Here is a 20,617-nt window from a genome sequence, read left to right as displayed (position 1 = left end):
CTAGCAATAAAAACAAACTGATACATTCGTGGAAGACAATACACCATTAATAAACAATTTGTTAAACCATAGGTGGCTGCGCTTCTCATAAACCAGAAAGGTCAATTTCCTTTAATTGTGCATTTCATTGTAAGGAAGTATGATAATCTATAATATGAGGTAGTAATGCTATAGAAATAAAAGTAATCACTTTTGTCCGTGGTTTAGAGTCCCAAAACAGTGCAGTACATTTATGCACAAAGCTGCATTTGAAATACTCAGTCCTGCAGCCATGCCCAACTGCAGGTATAAAGATTAATCTCACCTTGTTTATCAGTGTCAATCTGAGGTTATCATCCGCTTAAATAAAGGTAGTGGTTATGCCCTATGTGGTCTGTCAGCATAGGCGAGAAGCCACCCCGTTGTGGTGAGACTGTCCAGTGACTCCCATTAGGAAAGCCAGCTCCTGCTATCTCCACTGCCCACCCTACACACCCCTCTGTTAAATACCCATAGGGAAGACACTCGTTAGGTATTTTATCCAGCACATCAGTGATTTTCAACCTTTTTCAACTCACAGCACACCGAACAAGATTTAAAAATTGCTAAGTCACACCATCAGTCCCTCACTGGTGGTGTGCCTTAGCAATAGCAGTCCCTCATGGGAAAAACACACACATTTGCTCCCACGGGAAAAAACACTAATAAATTGGCCCCCCACAGGAAAAAGAACATACATTGGCCCCCACAAAAAACAAACACATTGGGCCCCACAGAAAAAAAAATAAAACAAAATGGTCCCCACAGAAAGAAAACAAACACACACCTTGGCCCCCACAGAAAAAAAGAATTACATTTGCTGGCCCACTCATAAAAAAAAATTAAGATTGGCTGGCCCCCACAGAAAAAAAAACAATCACACTGCTCCCAACATAATAAAAAAAAACACATTGGTCCCACCGAAAAAATTAAAAAAACAGCTGAGAAGGCTTACTGTCATCCCTGTCCTGTCCCTCATCGGCTGGGGTTGCTCACTCACACTCAGTGACTGAGCACACAGTGCAGAGCTGGGAGCAGTGTGCAGGTGGGCATGACCTATGTCACAACTGTGTCTCCATAGGGCACAGCCAGGGCACACCTGAGCCTCCCTGAAGAGCCCAGCACTGCCAGGGCAAGCAGTACAAGTAATTTCAGCTCTGACTACTCTGACCTCCTGGCACACTTGACAACAGCTCAAGGCACAATAGTGTGCCACGGCACAGTGGTTGAAAAACGCTGCAGTAGGTTATAAAAGGCTTAATGCGTACCAGCATGTCGTTTTATTTTCCTTTCCAGCTGCTACATTGTATCTAGCCCTCCTTAAGCGCCAAAACAGGAGACACCGCAACACTGTAATTAGCCCTTCTTAACAAACGCCCACACAGGAGACACAGCAAGCGTATACTGCAGCAGCTAGAGGCAGCGGATTTAACAGGAGCCGGCTGCAACACTGTATCTAGCCCTCCTTAACAAGCGCCAACACAGGGGACACCACAACACTGTATTTAGCCCTTCTTAGCAAGCGCCCACACAGGAGACGCAACAATCTATATTGATTGTTGGATGTCTCTGAACGGTCTGGCAGGGGACCGAAGTCGACTGACACATAAGTATTTATTTTGCTGTGGCGCGGCGGGAAAGCCAGAATAGCTTTAGCCAAGCTTCAATGTAATAGAAGGAAGGGTGGTTTTGGTATCCCGGATCTGAAAGATTTCTCAGAAGCTGTATTTTATAGATATGTGTTAGATTGGTGTCTTGAACGTAATATATACACGGATCTGTCTTTAGAAACAGATCTACTTTCTCCCTTTGCTCCAAGTGCCCTTTTACAGACACCTAAACCCAAACTCCCCAATTCAATTTTAAATAATATAATTTTTCGAGACACCTACAAGGCGTGGTGGGCCATTAACCGGAGACTCAACCGAAGCGCCAGCTCTACAAAATACACCACTCTTTGGGGTAACCCTATGTTTAGCCCGAGCTTAAAAAACTCCCACTTCCTCGTCTGGAAAACTAAGGGTCTTGCGAAAGTCAAAGATGTTTTTGACCCAGGGGGCTCCCTTCTTACATTTCAAACTCTTAAAGAAAAATGTAATCTCCCTAATTCGCTATTCTTTATGTATCTACAAGTCAGACATTTTATTCAACACATACCTCCTGCTTTGTAAGACCCAGATGCAAAAGATGCATTAGATTCTATATTTACGTTCACAATACAAAATAATTACAAAACCAAATTTTTGACAACTGAATTAATTTCATCTAAAGCAAACTCCCTATGGCACAAATGCGTGGTGAGGTGGGCAATGGATATCCCTGCAGTAAATTCTCCTGAAACTCTTTTGAGATATTATGAGAACACCTTGAGAATCTTACACTCAGCCCGCCTACAGGAAGTCCATGTGAAGATTTTACACAGGGCTTATATTTCACAAAGTAGTAGAGCTCATATGGTATTAGATGAGACAGGACAGTGTCAGGGCTCAGCCGGGGATCGGCGCCCGCTTACCGCACCGCCGGCTTCCCCTTTCATCCTGGGTGGTCGGTCGGCCTGCGCGACGGCGGGGGAGAAGCTGACGATTCTCCCCGCTGGCTGTGGCTTCCTGGAGGGCTGGTGTCCGGCATCTCAAATCCGGACATGGGCGCCGCCATGACAGTCGGCCCATGTGACTGGATCCTTCCTCCTGATAGGCTCGTTTCCAGCTGATGCTGTGCACCTGTCTAAGGGTTCCCCTGGGTATAAAACTGTCCCACAGGTTATGGGAAATTGCCTGAACAATGGTTGTCTCCTAGCGTGCCTTAGTGAGTTCCCGGTCCAGGTTCCTATTCATCCGTACAGCAGCAGTGTTACCACCTTTACCTGTGTGCCTAAAACATCTCTGGTGAATACCCGTGCAGCAGTGTTACCACCTTTACCTGTGTGCCTAAACATCTCTGGTGAATACCCGTGCAGCAGTGTTACTACCTTTACCTGTGTGCCTTTACGTCTCTGGTGAATACCCGTGCAGCAGTGTTACCACCTTTACCTGTGTGCCTTTACGTCTCTGGTGAATACCCGTGCAGCAGTGTGACCATCCCCACCTATGTGCTTCACGTCTCCCGTGGACATCCGTGCTACAACATTTACCACCTCTACCCGTGTGCCTTCTATCTCTGGTGACGTCTCAAGTAACCGTGAGTCACTTCCCACTTTAAAAGCCTTATTGACATTTTTGATCCTCGTGTCAAGTTCTTGTCTATACAGTATTTTCAGGGACTGTGTTGTGCCTAACAGGCATATCCTCGCTGGGCCACGGGTGTAGTGTCTCTATCCCTGCAGGGCTTGGGTACCTGGTCAAAGGACCGCGACCTGCTCACGGGGTGCAGCTAAGCCCATATCCCAATTGGGGGGGTCACTGGCAAACACCATCCTGTGGGTTAGACTCCGCACCTTTGCCCAGGTCTCGCCAACACTCAAGACCTGTGGATGAGGAGAACGTACATCCAGGCCCCTCGTCTCCGTTTCTTTCCCCAACTGAGGCCCACCACGTCCTCTTCTCCAGTTTCAGATGTGACAGTTTGTTCAGGCCCAATGGAGGCTGCAGGATCCCAAGGTACTGGGTCTCTGCAAGAGTGGACCTCTCGGATGGACAACCAGGAGGCGCAACAACAACAAGTGGCTCAGTATTTACAGGAGCTCTCGAGGCAACTGGTTTCGATCCAAACCACGTTGGCTTCTATTCTCCCGGTTCCCCTGCCTGCGGTTCCTGTACCCTCTCCATCAGGTCCTCCACCGGTGGTTCCTACTCCCAAACCCCGACTACAGCTTGCCACTCCAGAAAGGTTTGATGGCGACCCCAGGCGGTGCCGCGGGTTCAGCAACCAATGTGAAATCCAATTCGAATGCCTTCCCCAGAACTTTCCCACGTCTCGGGCCAAAGTAGCATATGTGATTTCATTATTAAGAGGAGCAGCGTTAGACTGGGTCTCCCCTCTATGGGAACGGGCCGACTCCATCGTATCTACCTACGAGGAATTTGTTTCCGCATTTAAGAGAATTTTTGACGAGCCAGGCCGTTCTGCTTCTGCATCCTCTGACCTCCTCCGAGTGCGACAGGGCACACGGTCCGTGGGGCAGTATGTAGTCCAATTTCAGACCCTGGCATCTGAATTAAAATGGAACAAGGAAGCTCTTAAAGCGTCCTTCCTTCATGGGCTCTCTGAGAGGATGAAGGATGAGCTCGCCTCCAGAGATTTGCCAGAATCCTTCGCTGACGTTATCTCTCTCTGTATCAAAATTGACCTTCGCCATCGGGAAAGATGGGCTAGTAGGGGAAGAGGTGAACGTCTACCAGTCCGCTCTTCAGCTGTTAGTCCGCCTATACCCACCCTAGCTAGTGAAGACGAACCCATGCAGGTCAACAGAGCCAAACTCACCCCGGCAGAGCGCAATAGACGCTTCCAAAATAAATTGTGTATCTATTGCGCTGCACCTAACCACATTCTGAGGAATTGTCCTTTACTTGCGGGAAATGCGAAACCCTGACTGAAGTAGGGAGCATTCAGTTGGGGGTTATGCTCAAGCCATCCCAATTATCTGAAAGTCTTTTAGTAGTGTCGCTTTCCCATAAGTCCAGGACAAGAAAGGTTCACGCTTTAATTGATTCTGGTGCTGCTGATAATTTTATTGCAGAGACACTGATTCACACCTTGGGTATTCCAGTCGTTTCCCTACCTAATAAATTGTTACTGTCTGGTCTAGATGGTAAAACTCTGGTGGGGTTACCCATTTCTTCACTCTCTCATCCGGTGTCTGTCCAAATTGGGTGCCTACATCATGAAATGCTGGAATTTTTTGTGTTACCCGAATCCTCCTATGAGCTGGTATTAGGGCTGCCCTGGTTGAGAAAACACAATCCTGTGTTCAACTGGGATGCTATGCAAATCCCATCCTGGGGTTCACAGTGTTTCCAAGATTGTTTGACCAAGGTCGTTCCAGTATGTAACCAAGCGATGGTTGCCAACTCGGCTAAGAAGTCCCTTCGACCAGAGTATTCTAAACACTCCCCCCAGCCGGGCTTGCCTGAGGCTTATCAAGACTTCGCTGACGTATTTTGTGAACAAGCCGCAGATAAACTGCCTCCGCATCGACCTTGGGATTGTGCCATTGATTTGCTTCCTGGGAAAAGTCCTCCACGTGGCCGTGTTTACCCTTTGTCCGTGCCTGAGACCGCGGCCATGGAGGAATACATTAAGGAAAACCTTGCTAAAGGATTCATTTGGCCTTCTTCTCCTGCAGGGGCAGGTTTCTTTTTTGTAGGGAAAAAGGATGGTGGACTCCGGCCCTGTATAGATTATCGAGGGTTAAATCAAATCACCATAAAAAATCGTTACCCGCTACCTTTAATTTCAGAACTGTTTGACAAGGTTCAAGGGGCTCAGGTTTTCACGAAGCTGGATCTACGTGGTGCGTATAATCTGATTCGAATTAAAGCCGGGGACGAGTGGAAGACCGGGTTCAATACCAGAGACGGACACTTTGAGTACCTCGTAATGCCCTTCGGTCTTTGTAATGCACCAGCTATTTTTCAAGGTTACGTCAACAAGGTTTTCCGGGATATTCTTCATAAATTTGTTGTGATTTATCTCGATGATATTTTAATCTATTCCAGAGATTTACAGAGTCATCGTCTTCATGTACGGGAGGTATTGTTCCGCCTTCGCACTCATCACCTCTTCGGGAAACTTTCCAAATGTATGTTTCACCAAACTTCAGTACCTTTTTTAGGCCATATTATCTCCGGGGGGACTCTCCAGATGGATCCTGATAAACTAAAGGCAATCTCTGAATGGCCCCTGCCTACGTCGTTAAAAGGTACTCAGCGTTTTCTAGGATTCGCAAACTATTACAGGAGGTTTATTCCACACTTTTCTACACTGGTAGCACCCATTACCTCCCTCACAAGGAAAGGAGCCAATCCTTCTAAATGGTCTGTTCCAGCAGTACAAGCCTTTCAAAACCTAAAAGGTGCCTTTTCTCGAGCTCCCATTCTCTGTCAGCCTCAAATAGACAAACCATTCATTGTGGAGGTGGACGCATCCTCCGTTGGAGTAGGCGCGGTATTATCTCAGTCTGCTGAAGATGGGAAGATGCATCCTTGTGGATTTTTCTCCCGTAAATTTTCCCCTGCCGAGAGAAATTATATTATTGGCGACCAAGAACTTCTAGCCATGCGCCTAGCCTTAGAGGAATGGCGGTATCTTCTGGAAGGGGCCAAATTTCCTGTCACGATTATTACAGACCATAAGAATCTGATCTATCTACAAACTGCACACCGGTTAAATGCCAGGGAGGCGCGATGGTCACTTTTTTTTTCTAGGTTTGATTTAAAACTCCAGTTTCGTCCTGGTGTGTTGAACAAGAAGGCCGATGCATTATCTCACTCCTTCATGACTAACTTGGAGGAGGAGGAGTGTTCTCAAGTTCGTTCCATTTTTGACCCAATTGTATTTGCTCCTACTCAAGTAGTGTCCTTGCCACCTGGGAAAATTTTTGCACCTCCTAAGTTACGTAAAAATTTGCTGGTTTGGGCTCATGCATCCTTGTTCGCAGGTCACACTGGAATCACCAAGACCTACCAGTTCTTACTTCGATTGTACTGGTGGCCGACCATGAAGAAGGATGTCACGGAGTTTGTCCGCTCCTGTATCAAAAGCGCCCAACATAAAACTCCGCGTAGACAGATGGTTGGTCCTCTTCGTCCCTTGTCTATCCCAACTGCTCCTTGGACCCACATCTCAATGGATTTTATTTCTGAATTACCTCGGTGCAAGGGACATAACACGGTATGGGTGGTCGTGGATCGCTTTTCTAAAATGGCACATTTTATCCCGCTCGTTAGCCTTCCTTCTGCTCCTCAATTGGCAAAAATTTTTATTCGAGACATCTTCAGATTACACGGTCTCCCCAGGGAAATAGTCTCTGATCGAGGTGTTCAATTTACAGCCAAATTCTGGAGAGCCCTGTGTAGTACCTGTGGAATCAAACTGAACTTTTCCTCAGCCTACCACCCACAGTCGAATGGTCAAACGGAAAGGGTCAATCAAGAGCTGGAGACCTTCATTAGGCTCTTTGTGTCTTCTTCCCAGGATGATTGGGTGGACCTCCTGCCATGGGCAGAGTTTTCTCATAACTTTAAATTTCATTCTTCCTCTAAATCCACTCCTTTTTTTACGGTTTTTGGTAGACATCCACGAGTTCCAGATTTCCAGAAGCTTCCGTCTATAGATGTTCCAGCTGTGAATCAAGAGATTCAATCCTTCTCAGTTCTATGGAATAAAATTCACTTATCTCTAAAGCAATCTTCTAGGAATTACAAAAAATTTGCGGACAGGAAACGTTTGGCGGTTCCCCTGTTCAGAGTCGGGGACAGGGCCTGGTTATCTTCTAAAAATATTCGCTTAAGAGTCCCGTCCATGAAACTTGCTCCGCGTTTTATCGGTCCATATCGTATCATTAAGATAATCAGTCCAGTAACTTATAAATTGGAACTTCCCCCTCAAATGAAGATTTCAAATATTTTTCACGTTTCTCTCTTACGGCCCCTGGTGCTCAATCGTTTTCAGAAGTGTTCCCCTAAATTGCCTCAAGTCAAGACATTACAAGGCACTGAATTTGAGGTGGAGAAGATCTTGGATTCCCGGCAAAGATTGCACACCCTTCAATATCTCATTGATTGGAAGGGCTACGGCCCCGAGGAAAGGGCCTGGATCAGAGCCTCTGATGTACACGCTCCGCGACTAATCCAGAGTTTTCATAGGCGATTCCCAGATAAGCCTGGTGGGTGTTCAGTGCCCACCCTTAAAGGAGGGGGTACTGTCAGGGCTCAGCCGGGGATCGGCGCCAGCTTACCGCACCGCCGGCTTCCCCTTTCATCCTGGGTGGTCGGTCGGCCTGCGCAACGGCGGGGGAGAAACTGACGATTCTCCCCGCTGGCTGTGGCTTCCTGGAGGGCTGGTGTCCGGCATCTCAAATCCGGACATGGGCGCCGCCATGACAGTCGGCCCATGTGACTGGATCCTTCCTCCTGATAGGCTCATTTCCAGCTGATGCTGTGCACCTGTCTAAGGGTTCCCCTGGGTATAAAACTGTCCCACAGGTTATGGGAAATTGCCTGAACAACGGTTGTCTCTTAGCGTGCCTTAGTGAGTTCCCGGTCCAGGTTCCTATTCATCCGTACAGCAGCAGTGTTACCACCTTTACCTGTGTGCTTAAAACATCTCTGGTGAATACCCGTGCAGCAGTGTTACCACCTTTACCTGTGTGCCTAAACATCTCTGGTGAATACCCGTGCAGCAGTGTTTCTACCTTTACCTGTGTGCCTTTACGTCTCTGGTGAATACCCGTGCAGCAGTGTTACCACCTTTACCTGTGTGCCTTTACGTCTCTGGTGAATACCCGTGCAGCAGTGTGACCATCCCCACCTATGTGCTTCACGTCTCCCGTGGACATCCGTGCTACAACATTTACCACCTCTACCCGTGTGCCTTCTATCTCTGGTGACGTCTCAAGTAACCGTGAGTCACTTCCCACTTTAAAAGCCTTATTGACGTTTTTGATCCTCGTGTCAAGTTCTTGTTTATACAGTATTTTCAGGGACTGTGTTGTGCCTAACAGGCATATCCTCGCTGGGCCACGGGTGTAGTGTCTCTATCCCTGCAGGGCTTGGGTACCTGGTCAAAGGACCGCGACCTGCTCACGGGGTGCAGCTAAGCCCATATCCCAATTGGGGGGGTCACTGGCGAACACCATCCTGTGGGTTAGACTCCGCACCTTTGCCAGGTCTCGCCAACACTCAAGACCTGTGGATGAGGAGAACGTACATCCAGGCCCCTCGTCTCCGTTTCTTTCCCCAACTGAGGCCCACCACGTCCTCTTCTCCAGTTTCAGACGTGACAGACAGTGTGTGAAATGTAAAGCCTCTAAAGCCACCTTCTGGCACAATATATGGGAATGTGGACGCATCCGCAAATTCTGGGATAAACTTATGTGCTTTATAAATGACTTGTTATCATTACGTCTGCTAAAATACCCTTTAGCTTTAATTTTAGCGAATTTTAGTAATTGGGATGTATCCCCACACAATAAAAAAACAGTTATACCGCTCCTTACGACAATAGTGATGATCGCTAAGAAAGCTATTCTCATAAATTGGATGGTAAAGACCCCTCCTTTTCTTAGTGATGTCAAACGTATGTTACTTCAAGTACTCTACTTTGACCGGCATGACACTCTACCAGATATAGAGAAGGGTGTAGAGCGTTTCCAAAGAAAATGGGGATTTTATATATCACATTTGGATAACACCACCCAATCCCATATTAATAACATTTTTGAAACCACAACGTGGTACTTGCACCAAAGGCTGACTTAGTTCATATACTGTGACTGTTTCCCTTGAGAGATTTGGAAGAATTTTGTTCAAGTTTTTTGTATTGAAATATTAAATGTCTCTACTATAGAAGGCTCTGCCTTAGAGGCACCTAGAATTATGGATACTTATATCCTCCCCCCCCCCCCTCTATTCTATTTCCTTTTATTTCTGCCCCTTCGTTATGAATATTGTCTATATATATTTGTTTTAGTATCTATATTATTGTACTATTTTGTATTATTTTGTTAACGATATGTATTGTTTTTATTTCACAAAATACCAGAATTTGGAAAAGAGAAGATCTCAGTCTTTACAATTTCTATGTGATTTATGAGATTGGAATTCCCTTTAGAGTTCTTTATTACTACAGTGTTTAAATTCATTTGTATTCAGTCTGAGATACTTGATAATAGTTGTTTAAATTCTGGTCAACTTTTTTGTTTATACTCAGCATATTTGCATTTACTCTGTCATATTTAGTGACTCCTTTTTGTCATATTTGTCATATTTGTACGAGTATTTTGTTATTATTTTTGTTTTTTGTATTTTGCAGTTTCTGCCCATTGACATTTTGCTGTGGAGCTCTGTTGGATGATTATTAATTGACATAATCAATGCTAGAGAAAGGTGTGGCACCATGTCCGCAGCCAGTAAGGGGTGGGGGGAGCGGTGCTTTGGGCCCACGTTCACTTGAATAGGATAGGCTGCATAGCAGTCTGTGCACAGGGCACACAGTGACATTGGTGTGAGTGGTGGGTGAAGGTGCTGCTGCCACCAGTCTATATAACACTGCTGGTCACAGGGGCCACTCCCGTGACAGGGCCACTAAGCAAAGCAATAGATAGATAGATAGATAGATAGATAGATAGATAGATAGATAGATAGATAGATAGATAGATAGATAGATAGATAGATAAACTATGGGTGATTTATTCAGGCCATAGATATCTGGGGTGATTTCTAATATATGTAACAATTAATATGGACGTAGTACATTCCAGGTCACCTCAGCCCCACCCGCCCCACTTTATTTACCCTGTGCCGAGCTTGTGCTGCAGGATTCCCCCTTCTATGTTGTAACAGTGAGAGATGTTAGTAAGGAGAGGCAGATGAGGGGGAGATGAACCTATGCTCTTACTACGCATGTCCAACTCAGGACATGCAATACTCAATTATTATATAAATAGTTTATGCTTGGTGGTGCATTATTACTAATAGAGCACTGGCTTTTCTAGTGATCACCAAAGTGATCACATGAAAACTCACTTTATTCAGGTCAATAAGTGGGCTGCTAAATAAAGGTCGATTTTCAGCCTGTTTATTATGTTGTAGTGTTCTAGGTATATATTTAAAATGACATGTGGTAAAGTAAAACATTTTTTTTTAAAAGGGGGAGGGGATTTTTGCAAGAAGCAAAACAAAGAAAGAAAACTGGTATTGGGGGCACACTGATATATGTATGTGTAATGATGTACAGTGTTTGATGAATTAAAATAAACTTTATTAATTATTTATTTAAAATATTGGTGGGAAAATTTATGTTCCCTGGAGTGAGTAGACAAAAGTGTTTCCTTACTTAGAAAAAAAACACAATAAAGACAAATATTTATATGGCTTTAAGTTAAAAAGGTAAATTTTACCCAATCCACATTAAAAAAAAATTGTAGATGCTAAATACCTGATATTGTGATGGTGAAAATATCCAAAAACATGAAACTGAAAATAGATATCTTATACTCAATGTAAATCCAAAACCTATACAGTATCATATGCTACCTTTATGCAGATTCAAATAAAGGTATCTCATTCAGATAATTATTCCAATGTGTTTTATGTGTACTTGGTATACCCAGGGGAGCACCACCAGCACACCTTGCATAGATATAATTGAAAATAAATAACTTAAGTTGCTGGTTATAAATATCTCAACTATCCATCTTACTTCTATACGAGTTATGTTTGTTGTAAATGTCACCGGTGATTTATTTTATAAAAACAAAATGTAAAATAAAGCAAACATTGCAAAAATAAGCTAAGGATTACAAATTGAGTTATATGATAGCATACACATTTATGAAAATTAGTGTTTGCTCTAACTAGTCTAATTTAGTGGCTAGAAAGGTATAAAGCAGACTTCTCTGTAGTAGTTCATTAAGCCAACTGTATATTCCATGTCCCTCCACTGTACATACAGCAGTAAAAGTACGTGGCGATTATTTATACATATATAATGTAGTAGCAAGTAGAGTTGCACTTGTCATTACGATGAGACCATAGCATGGTGCAAAAAGATAACACAGTGTCTCTTTTTTTTCTCTTCAAATGAAGGCTTGGGGTGGGGGCTCATAATTACATAACTAATTAAAGTAAAGTATATCTGTATTACATGTCTGATTGTAACCATTTTAATATATATAATCGGCGAAGTCCTCAGAATCCCCATATATACAGGGTGAAACAAATAAAATATGTATTTATGGTTTTGTGATGCAAATCAATATGAGGTAAACTATGAGTTGGCTGGATATTATTATGTGCAAAGTGCTTAATGGAAGCAGCATGCATTAACAGCATAGGTTCATTAAATAGATATAAGGCATAATGAATTAGCGGCAGTGGCAGTAACAGCGCATTAGCAATGAGATGGCAATGTGTCCTGCGCTGTCCGAGGTGCTGAACACAAATCCATACCAGTTGCAGCTACTGTGTGTGCATAGGTTTATCAGTGCTATGGAGTGGAGGGCAATACGTTAAAGTTAAAACATTAGCAATGACATTCCTCATCAATTCTATAACGTTATCAGAAAATAAAATATAAGCAGTGGCAGTACTGACAAAACGCACATGCAAAATTTCCCGCATATATACAATTTAGTAAATTTGCATAGCACTATCTACAAAAAGTACCTGTATACATCTGAGTAATAATCTGATGCTGTTGTGAAATCCATTAGATGAACTTTATTAGCAGTATATGCACTGCTATCATTATAGGCCATAGAGCAGAGCCTGAAGAGGTTAAACCTAGATGACAACCAGCCCAGCTTTCACTCCTGCACAGAGTGTGCCAATTGGCACCTGTAGATGCAGCCTCTGGGACAGGTTAGTCTGCAATCAGGCAATCTGCAGACTAACAAACAACACACCTGAAACAGCTGATGCACACGTGTGTTTTTGTCTCTTATCAATAGCATACACAGTAAAACTGTCCAGAGTTACATTGTTTATCCACATTGATTTGCAGACTTGTGCAAATGTTGAGTGTATTTCAGTGAGCTTCTGTGATAATAAATGTAGATACTTTGATACAACATTGTAATTGCACTGATTATTATCTGTAAATATGAAAGAGTGGCTATAGTGGCTCTTGATTTTATACACATATATATATATATTTATATACACATACATATGTATATATGTAAAATATTTTAATACATTATTAGAATACGTAACATACAGTATAATAATATAGGTATCAAATTTCCCATCACACCTGTTCTAATATAAAGATAGTTAGACCGCTTCAACAGTCCAGCTTCTTGCCTGTTGATGTAAAGGTTATTTTATGATATAAGGGTGCATCACGTGCAGGTAGAGAGCTAACAGGCACCATAGGGGTTTTCCATACAAGGAAATGGGTAACTGGTCCAAAATCCTTGTTTTGATTTGTCTTAGTAACCAGGGAACCCTGTTTTCTGCTCCGGTGACACTAGAGGAAGTGACGTGAATGTTATTTATATATCAACTGAATTTTTGCTGCAGGAAACATTGCAGAGCTGCTGTGCATAGTGCTGTGACAAGTCCTTTGTCTGAAGAAAAAGCTTCATGTACTATGGGTGGAAATAATAGGAACTGATACCTGCACACTGATTCCCGCAAGGAAATAACTGTACACATTATTGCAAGTACTTTACATGGTTAATCAGTGCCAGGGGGCAATTATGGGCACAAATATTAAAGTTGCATTACGACAATAATTCTATGATTTACTGTAAGACATATGCTGGGGTGCACAGATTGAACTCGTAACTAAAATGGATTAACTGTATTAATTACGTTTCTAAAAAAACAAATGAGACTTCAGATATTTGTAGCACAAATGCAGATTCTACAGGTATGTTATAGTCTGCAGGTAGCACTAATAATATTGAGTAGATCCTATGCTATGTTTATATGTGCAGTTGAGGATGTTCGGATAATACCCATCCTTGTGTATGTATGAATCAGTGAGGCTGACAGACTCCTACAAACACACACATTACTCTGTGCACACCTAGACAGGATGCACACACACTGCTGTGAGCTCAGGGTAATGTCAAGGGACTCAGCGAGAAAGGAAGGCTGTTCTGTTCACCTCTCGTTTTCTTCAATATAACCACTTGCATCCCCTCTTCTGGGCTTCTTCCAGCCACAGTAGCTACATGAAAGCAACACCCTGCCTCAGCCTTCCCAGTGATCTGTCTTACAGCCAGACATCACACTTCTTTTTTCTCTGGATAATTTTTTGTGTGTGTTTACAAACTAAGGGACATAACGTGGAATAATAACAATACTACTAATAATCAGCATAATAATAACAATACTAATAATATTACAAGAAGCCTCCGACGCATGCGCATGGATGATGAGCAGCCAGCCCTGGGTGATCTGCCCAGCTTCAACGGATGTGATCAAGGCAAAGATTTGCAGCAATCCCCCAGCATTGATGGTGAAATTGTAAGTATTCCGTATTGGCAATAGCAGGCTGACTACACCGGGCAATATGTGGCCAAAAACTGGTTCTGTTGGGATGTATATGGCTATCGTGGCTCTATTATTCCCTTTATCCATAGTGTGCATGATACAACACTATAATGTATTGCCATCCAAACCACTGCTTATATGGAACGTTTTGCTACCCATCAATGGCAACGGGTTCCATTTTCAGATCTCATGTCTTATAGAAGATGCAAATGTCCAGAGAATTTTGTCATAGGAAACCAGGATAATATATATGTATCTATATCTATCTATCTATCTATCTAATACACACACGCTGGCAAAACTGGCAAAGGGCACAGTTTAGCAAGTTGAATCGAATAATGCCATATTTCTATTTGATGGCATTATTCATTTACATATATATGCTTAGATATAGTGTGCAGGCAATACCAGCATGTGTGCATCTTGGGCTGCTGCTCTCCTCTTTGCAGTGACATGTGAGTTTAGCATTGCCTGTCGCGCTCGTTTTAGCGCATCTTGGCTGCTGCTGATACACAGGGACTATGCAGCCCTTCTACAGGTATGTCTGGACTCTGGTACACTGTAAGCACTTCTTCCCTGCATTGTGAAAGCATCCAGTGCAGACAGCATGCCCCATTTTCCCAGATGCCAGTGTAGTGCCTTATTAGTGCATTGACAGTCCTCTCTCATCTGACCACCCTTCCCTTACTGAGATTCTACTCTCTTTTTCAATAATTTGTCTTTTAGTATAATTAACAGTATATTGTGTAATTAGAAGGACGCTGCATTAACTGGCAATCATAGCACTTTTGCAAAATATGTAGCAACGGTAGAGCTATTGTGAGAATGTCCTACCCTACACCGCCATCTGCGTGCTGGGTTTTGTAGTTCCATTCCAGTAGCGTGGGCATGCCACAGGTTGCTTAGACCTGATTCATAGGATCGCACTGCGGGTTCCTTTGATATAGTTGTAGTAGGTCGCCCTGCACATTAGGTAATCATGTTTTTCAGATGCTACAGTACGTTGTTATTTGGTATACTTTGACATTCATAATGAATTTATAACTGGATTGAGAGTCAGTGTTTGGCATGGCGGGGATGCCCACGTTGGGCACAGGATGGGCAGAGGCTGAGATCGGACTGCAGTCATAGCCTCACCATGCAGCTGTACAGAAATGCAGTTAATGAATCGGTCCGGAGTGAGAGATGTACTTACAAGCTTCAACGGAATCGATTGTATAAACATTTAGGTTGTGTAATCTGGGTTGTTTTTAAATAAATCCTCGATCAAACAGCAGTTTGATCTGTCTATAATTTTGTGTGCATGGGATCTCTAAAATAGGAGGTTTACATTGCTGGACAATCATTGATTATCTCTGTTACTTAATTCCATAGCGACAAGATAATGACTGGCATGCAATTTGTATGTATGCCTAGTATTTATCTGAAGGGAAATTAAAGTCACTGTCCCCTCTCCTTTATCCATACACATTTGCTCTACCTCCCACCATTCTACCATATCTGCACAAAGGTGCTCCATGTCTCACCTCTCTACTGTATCCACGCATTGTTGCTCTACTCCCACTGTTCTATGATACCCACAAACCTGTGCTTCAAACGCCACCCCTCTACCATATCCACACACAGGTGCTCCATGTCCCACCTTTCTACCATATCCACACACAGGTGCTCCACATCCCACCCCTATACCATATCCACACACAGGTGCTCCATGTCCCACCTTTCTACCATATCCACACACAGGTGCTCCATGTCCCACCTTTCTACCATATCCACACACAGGTGCTCCATGTCCCACCTTTCTACCATATCTACACACAGGTTCTCCACGTCGCACCCCTTTACCATATCCACGCACAGGTGCTCCGTGTCCCACCTCTCTACCATATCCACACATAGTTGCTCCACATCCTAGCCCTCTACAACATCTACACACAGGTGTTCCACTTCCCTCCCTTCTACTATTTATATATACAACTGCTCCATAGGCCACCCCTCTACAACATACATACACAGGTTCCTCACATCCCAGCCCTCTACCATACTCACACACAGGTGCTCCATCTCCCACCTTTCTACCATACCCACACACAGGTACTCCATGTCCCACCTTTCTACCATATCTACACACAGGTTCTCCACGTCCCGCCCCTTTACCATATCCACGCACAGGTGCTCCGTGTCCCACCCCTCTACCATATCCACACATAGTTGCTCCACATCCTAGCCTTCTACAACACCTACACACAGGTGTTCCACTTCCCTCCCTTCTACTATTTATATATACAAGTGATCCATAGGCCACCCCTCTACAACATACATACACAGGTTCCCCACATCCCAGCCCTCTACCATATTCACACACAGGTGCTCTACATCCCAGCCCACTACCATATCTACACACAGGTGCCCCACATCCCTCCCCTCTAACATATCCACACACAGGTGCTCCATGTCTTACCCCTCTACCATATCCATACACAGGTGCCCCACATCCCTCCCCTCTACCATATCCACACACAGGTGCTCCATGTCCCACCTTTCTACCATATCTACACACAGGTTCTCCACGTCCCACCCCTTTACCATAACCACGCACAGGTGCTCCGTGTCCCACCCCTCTACCATATCCACAAATAGTTGCTCCACATCCTAGCCCTCTACAACATCTACACACAGGTGTTCCACTTCCCTCCCTTCTACTATTTATATATACAACTGCTCCATAGGCCACCCCTCTACAACATACATACACAGGTTCCTCACATCCCAGCCCTCTACCATATTCACACACAGGTGCTCCATGTCCCACCTTTCTACCATACCCACACACAGGTGCTCCATGTCCCACCTTTCTACCATATCTACACACAGGTTCTCCACGTCCCACCCCTTTACCATATCCATGCACAGGTGCTCCGTGTCCCACCCCTCTACTATATCCACACATAGTTGCTCCACATCCTAGCCTTCTACAACACCTACACACAGGTGTTCCACTTCCCTCCCTTCTACTATTTATATATACAAGTGATCCATAGGCCACCCCTCTACAACATACATACACAGGTTCCCCACATCCCAGCCCTCTACCATATTCACACACAGGTGCTCTACATCCCAGCCCACTACCATATCTACACACAGGTGCCCCACATCCCTCCCCTCTAACATATCCACACACAGGTGCTCCATGTCTTACCCCTCTACCATATCCATACACAGGTGCCCCACATCCCTCCCCTCTACCATATCCACACACAGGTGCTCCATGTCCCACCTTTCTACCATATCTACACACAGGTTCTCCACGCTTCCCACCCCTTTACCATAACTACGCACAGGTGCTCCGTGTCCCACCCCTCTACCATATCCACAAATAGTTGCTCCACATCCTAACCCTCTACAACATCTACACACAGGTGTTCCACTTCCCTCCCTTCTACTATTTATATATACAAGTGCTCCATAGGCCACCCCTCTACAATATACATACACAGGTTCCCCACATCCCAGCCCTCTACCATATTCACACACAGGTGCTCTACATCCCAGCCCACTACCATATCTACACAAAGGTGCCCCACATCCCTCCCCTCTAACTTATCCACACACAGGTGCTCCATGTCTTACCTCTCTACCAAATTCACGCATAGGTGTTCTACATCTACCCCTCTACCATATCTACACAAAGGTGCCCCACATTCTACCCCTCTACCATGTCCACACACCAGGGGCGTATTTAGAGAGGAGGTGGCCCATGTTCACTCACATCCGGGGCCCCCTCCTCTCTCTCCGGGGACCACAGCATACTGACAGGTTCAGTAGATTCCAGGCACTAGTCTGTGCCCGGAGTCTACTGTGCATGCACAGGACACTGGGAAAATGGTGCAGCAGCCATTTTCCCGGCGATTTTACTACTGTGCATGCGCAGAATGCCGGGAAAGTGTTCGCTGCGGCCACTTTCCAGGCATTCTGTGTAGCACCTCTCCAGCCGACGTGGGACTTCGGAGAGGTAATTATTAGGAAGTATGGGTGCAGGGTGTGCGGTGTGGGCCCCCCTGGTCCAGGGGCCTGTTGTTTTTTCACACACCCTGCACCCATTATAGATATGCCCCTCCCACACACATGCTCTACATCCCAGCCCTCTAAGATATCCACACACAGGTGCTCCATGTCCCACCCCTCTACCATATCCACACACAGGTGCTCCATGTCCCACCCCTCTACCAAATCCACACACATGTGCTCCATGTACCACCCCTCTACCATATCCACACAGGTGCTCCATGACTTACCCCTCTACCATATACATACACAGGTGCCCCACATCCCACCTCTCATCTACGCACAGGTGCCCCACATCCCATCCCTCTACCATATCCACACAAAGGTGTTCTACATCCCACCCCTCTACCATATCCACACAAAGGTGTTCTACATCCCGCCCCTCTACCATATCCAAAGCCATAACTAGACTTTTTGGTGCCCTGTGCCACAAAGAGCATTGGCGCCCCCCTCATTTTTCAAAGGGACATAATGCACCCAAAGAAGGGCCATGGCTTCATGGGGAAGGGCCAGGGAAGAGATAGGAGAGGCCAGGAGATGCTGGGGATGAAATAAGAGGAAGCTACAAGCAAGAATGATAATAAACAGAAATTTGATAACAGCGCCCCCTGCCCTGCGGTGCCCTGTGTGATGGCACCGGCCACATTACCCTAGCTACAACACGGACCATGGGCCTGATTCAGAGCCGGACGCTATTTGCGCTTGCTCATTCCGAAAAAGGGGCCGGATATTTAAATAGAGCGCTCGCTCTTTGCGGTCTGTTGACGCCTCTATGTCTAAATGAGCGAACGAAACATGCGCTCGCTATTTTTTTAAAAACGCCCCCTAGCCGCTCGCATCCTACGTCATCTCCGCTATTTATTAGATAAATCGAGTACACCGAAAGGTGTATGAACTGCTCGCAGTGCTTGTGGTAGCATTTCCCTACCGCAATCATGCGAACAGTTCAGGCTAAAAGACAACCAAGTGACGTGGTCGATGACGCTGCTTTGTTAATTATGCACACCCTTAAAACGCCCGTTTTGACCATTTGGCACGCCTGCGTTCGGATCTCCACTCCCCGTTTTCAAGCACCTTCCCCTGTTACCACCCACAAACGCCTCATTCTGTCACTCAAATTAGCAGGCATTCGCTATTTTGCGAGCACACAATTTCCGACCGCAATGACTGGTTCGTGCATGCGTATTACAACCCATACGCATGCGCAGTTGTGCGAACATCGCTCGGAGCGAACAAGCGGCCGCTTACGAGCGGCTCTGAATCAGGTCCCATATCCATACACAGGTGCTCCATGTCCCACCCCTCTACCATATCCACCCACAGGTGCTCCATGCCCCACCCCTCTACCATATCCATACACAGGTGCCCCACATGCCACCTTACTACCATATCTACACACATGTGCCCCACATCCCACCCCTCTACCACACAAAGGTGCTCCATGTCCTACCCCTCTACCATATCCACACAAAGGTGCTCCATGTCCCACCTTTCTACCATATCCACACACAGGTGCTCCACATCCCACCCCTATACCATATCCACACACAGGTGCTCCATGTCCCACCTTTCTACCATATCCACACACAGGTGCTCCACATCCCACCCCTCTACCATATCCACACACAGGTGCTCCATGTCCCACCCCTCTACCATATCCACACAAAGGTACTCCATGTCCCACCCCTCTAAAATATCCATACACAGGTGCTCCATGTCCCACCCCTCTACCACATATATATTTGGTTCAATAAAGTCAATTAATCCTATCAGTGATGGGAATACCATACATTTAACTCTTACCCTTCTGTAGCATCTTAGAATTCAAATTGTGACCATGGATTTGTGCTCCTAGAACAGATTATGTAACTATTTGGGTTTTATTTTATGCAATTTGTGCCTGTTGATCATTTTCAGTAAACACACTGTGAATTGTGCATAATTTGTAACTTTTTTTAAATGGAACATGGGTCAAACATTTCTACATTTCTACCGCAGAAACGTTAAAAGATTTCTACAATGTGTTGCTGAAATATTCAATTTTTTTGCATCTTAAATGTCCTCACTGACTGTGGGCCATTAGCTTCTGCTCTAAGTTGGTGTTAATTTGTTCTGTTCATTCTGCCACCACCTGGACAGTATTCTTCTCTCTGGCTGCCACAGAGACATAAAGCATCATAGATACAAAATGTTCTTATTTTTAAATACTTTATAAGAAACAGAAGTAGAGTATCTTTAGTAGTTGTAACCAAAAAGGTACATTTCTATTTCAGAAGTTTACAGAACTTTGGGGTAGATGTATGAAGCAGTGAAAAGAGTGGAGAAGTGGACCAGTGTAGAAGTGTGCCAGCGTGCCAGTGGAGAAGTGT

General features: G+C 44.9%; 1 protein-coding gene across 2 annotated transcripts in view; it reads left to right on the top strand.

Annotated features, from left to right (window-relative positions):
* Window positions 1-20,617, top strand: part of RGS20 (regulator of G protein signaling 20) — a 235,510-nt gene that overhangs the window by 131,944 nt on the left and 82,949 nt on the right. The window contains exon 1 of one of the 2 annotated variants that reach the window (XM_088469754.1): window positions 13,665-14,153. The exons of the other annotated variant lie outside the window; for it this stretch is intronic. Coding sequence (XP_088325880.1) covers window positions 14,049-14,153 — 105 coding nt within the window. The 5' untranslated portion in view covers window positions 13,665-14,048. Of the gene's footprint in view, window positions 1-13,664; window positions 14,154-20,617 lie in introns of those variants that run through there. 2 annotated transcript variants of the gene reach the window in all.

Source organism: Taudactylus pleione, unplaced genomic scaffold (genome assembly GCF_031769625.1).
Source record: "Taudactylus pleione unplaced genomic scaffold, aTauple2 ptg000093l, whole genome shotgun sequence".
Classification (NCBI taxonomy): domain Eukaryota; kingdom Metazoa; phylum Chordata; class Amphibia; order Anura; family Myobatrachidae; genus Taudactylus; species Taudactylus pleione.
The sequence above is the reverse complement of the archived record's forward strand: the minus strand, read 5'-3'. Positions and strand labels throughout refer to the sequence as shown.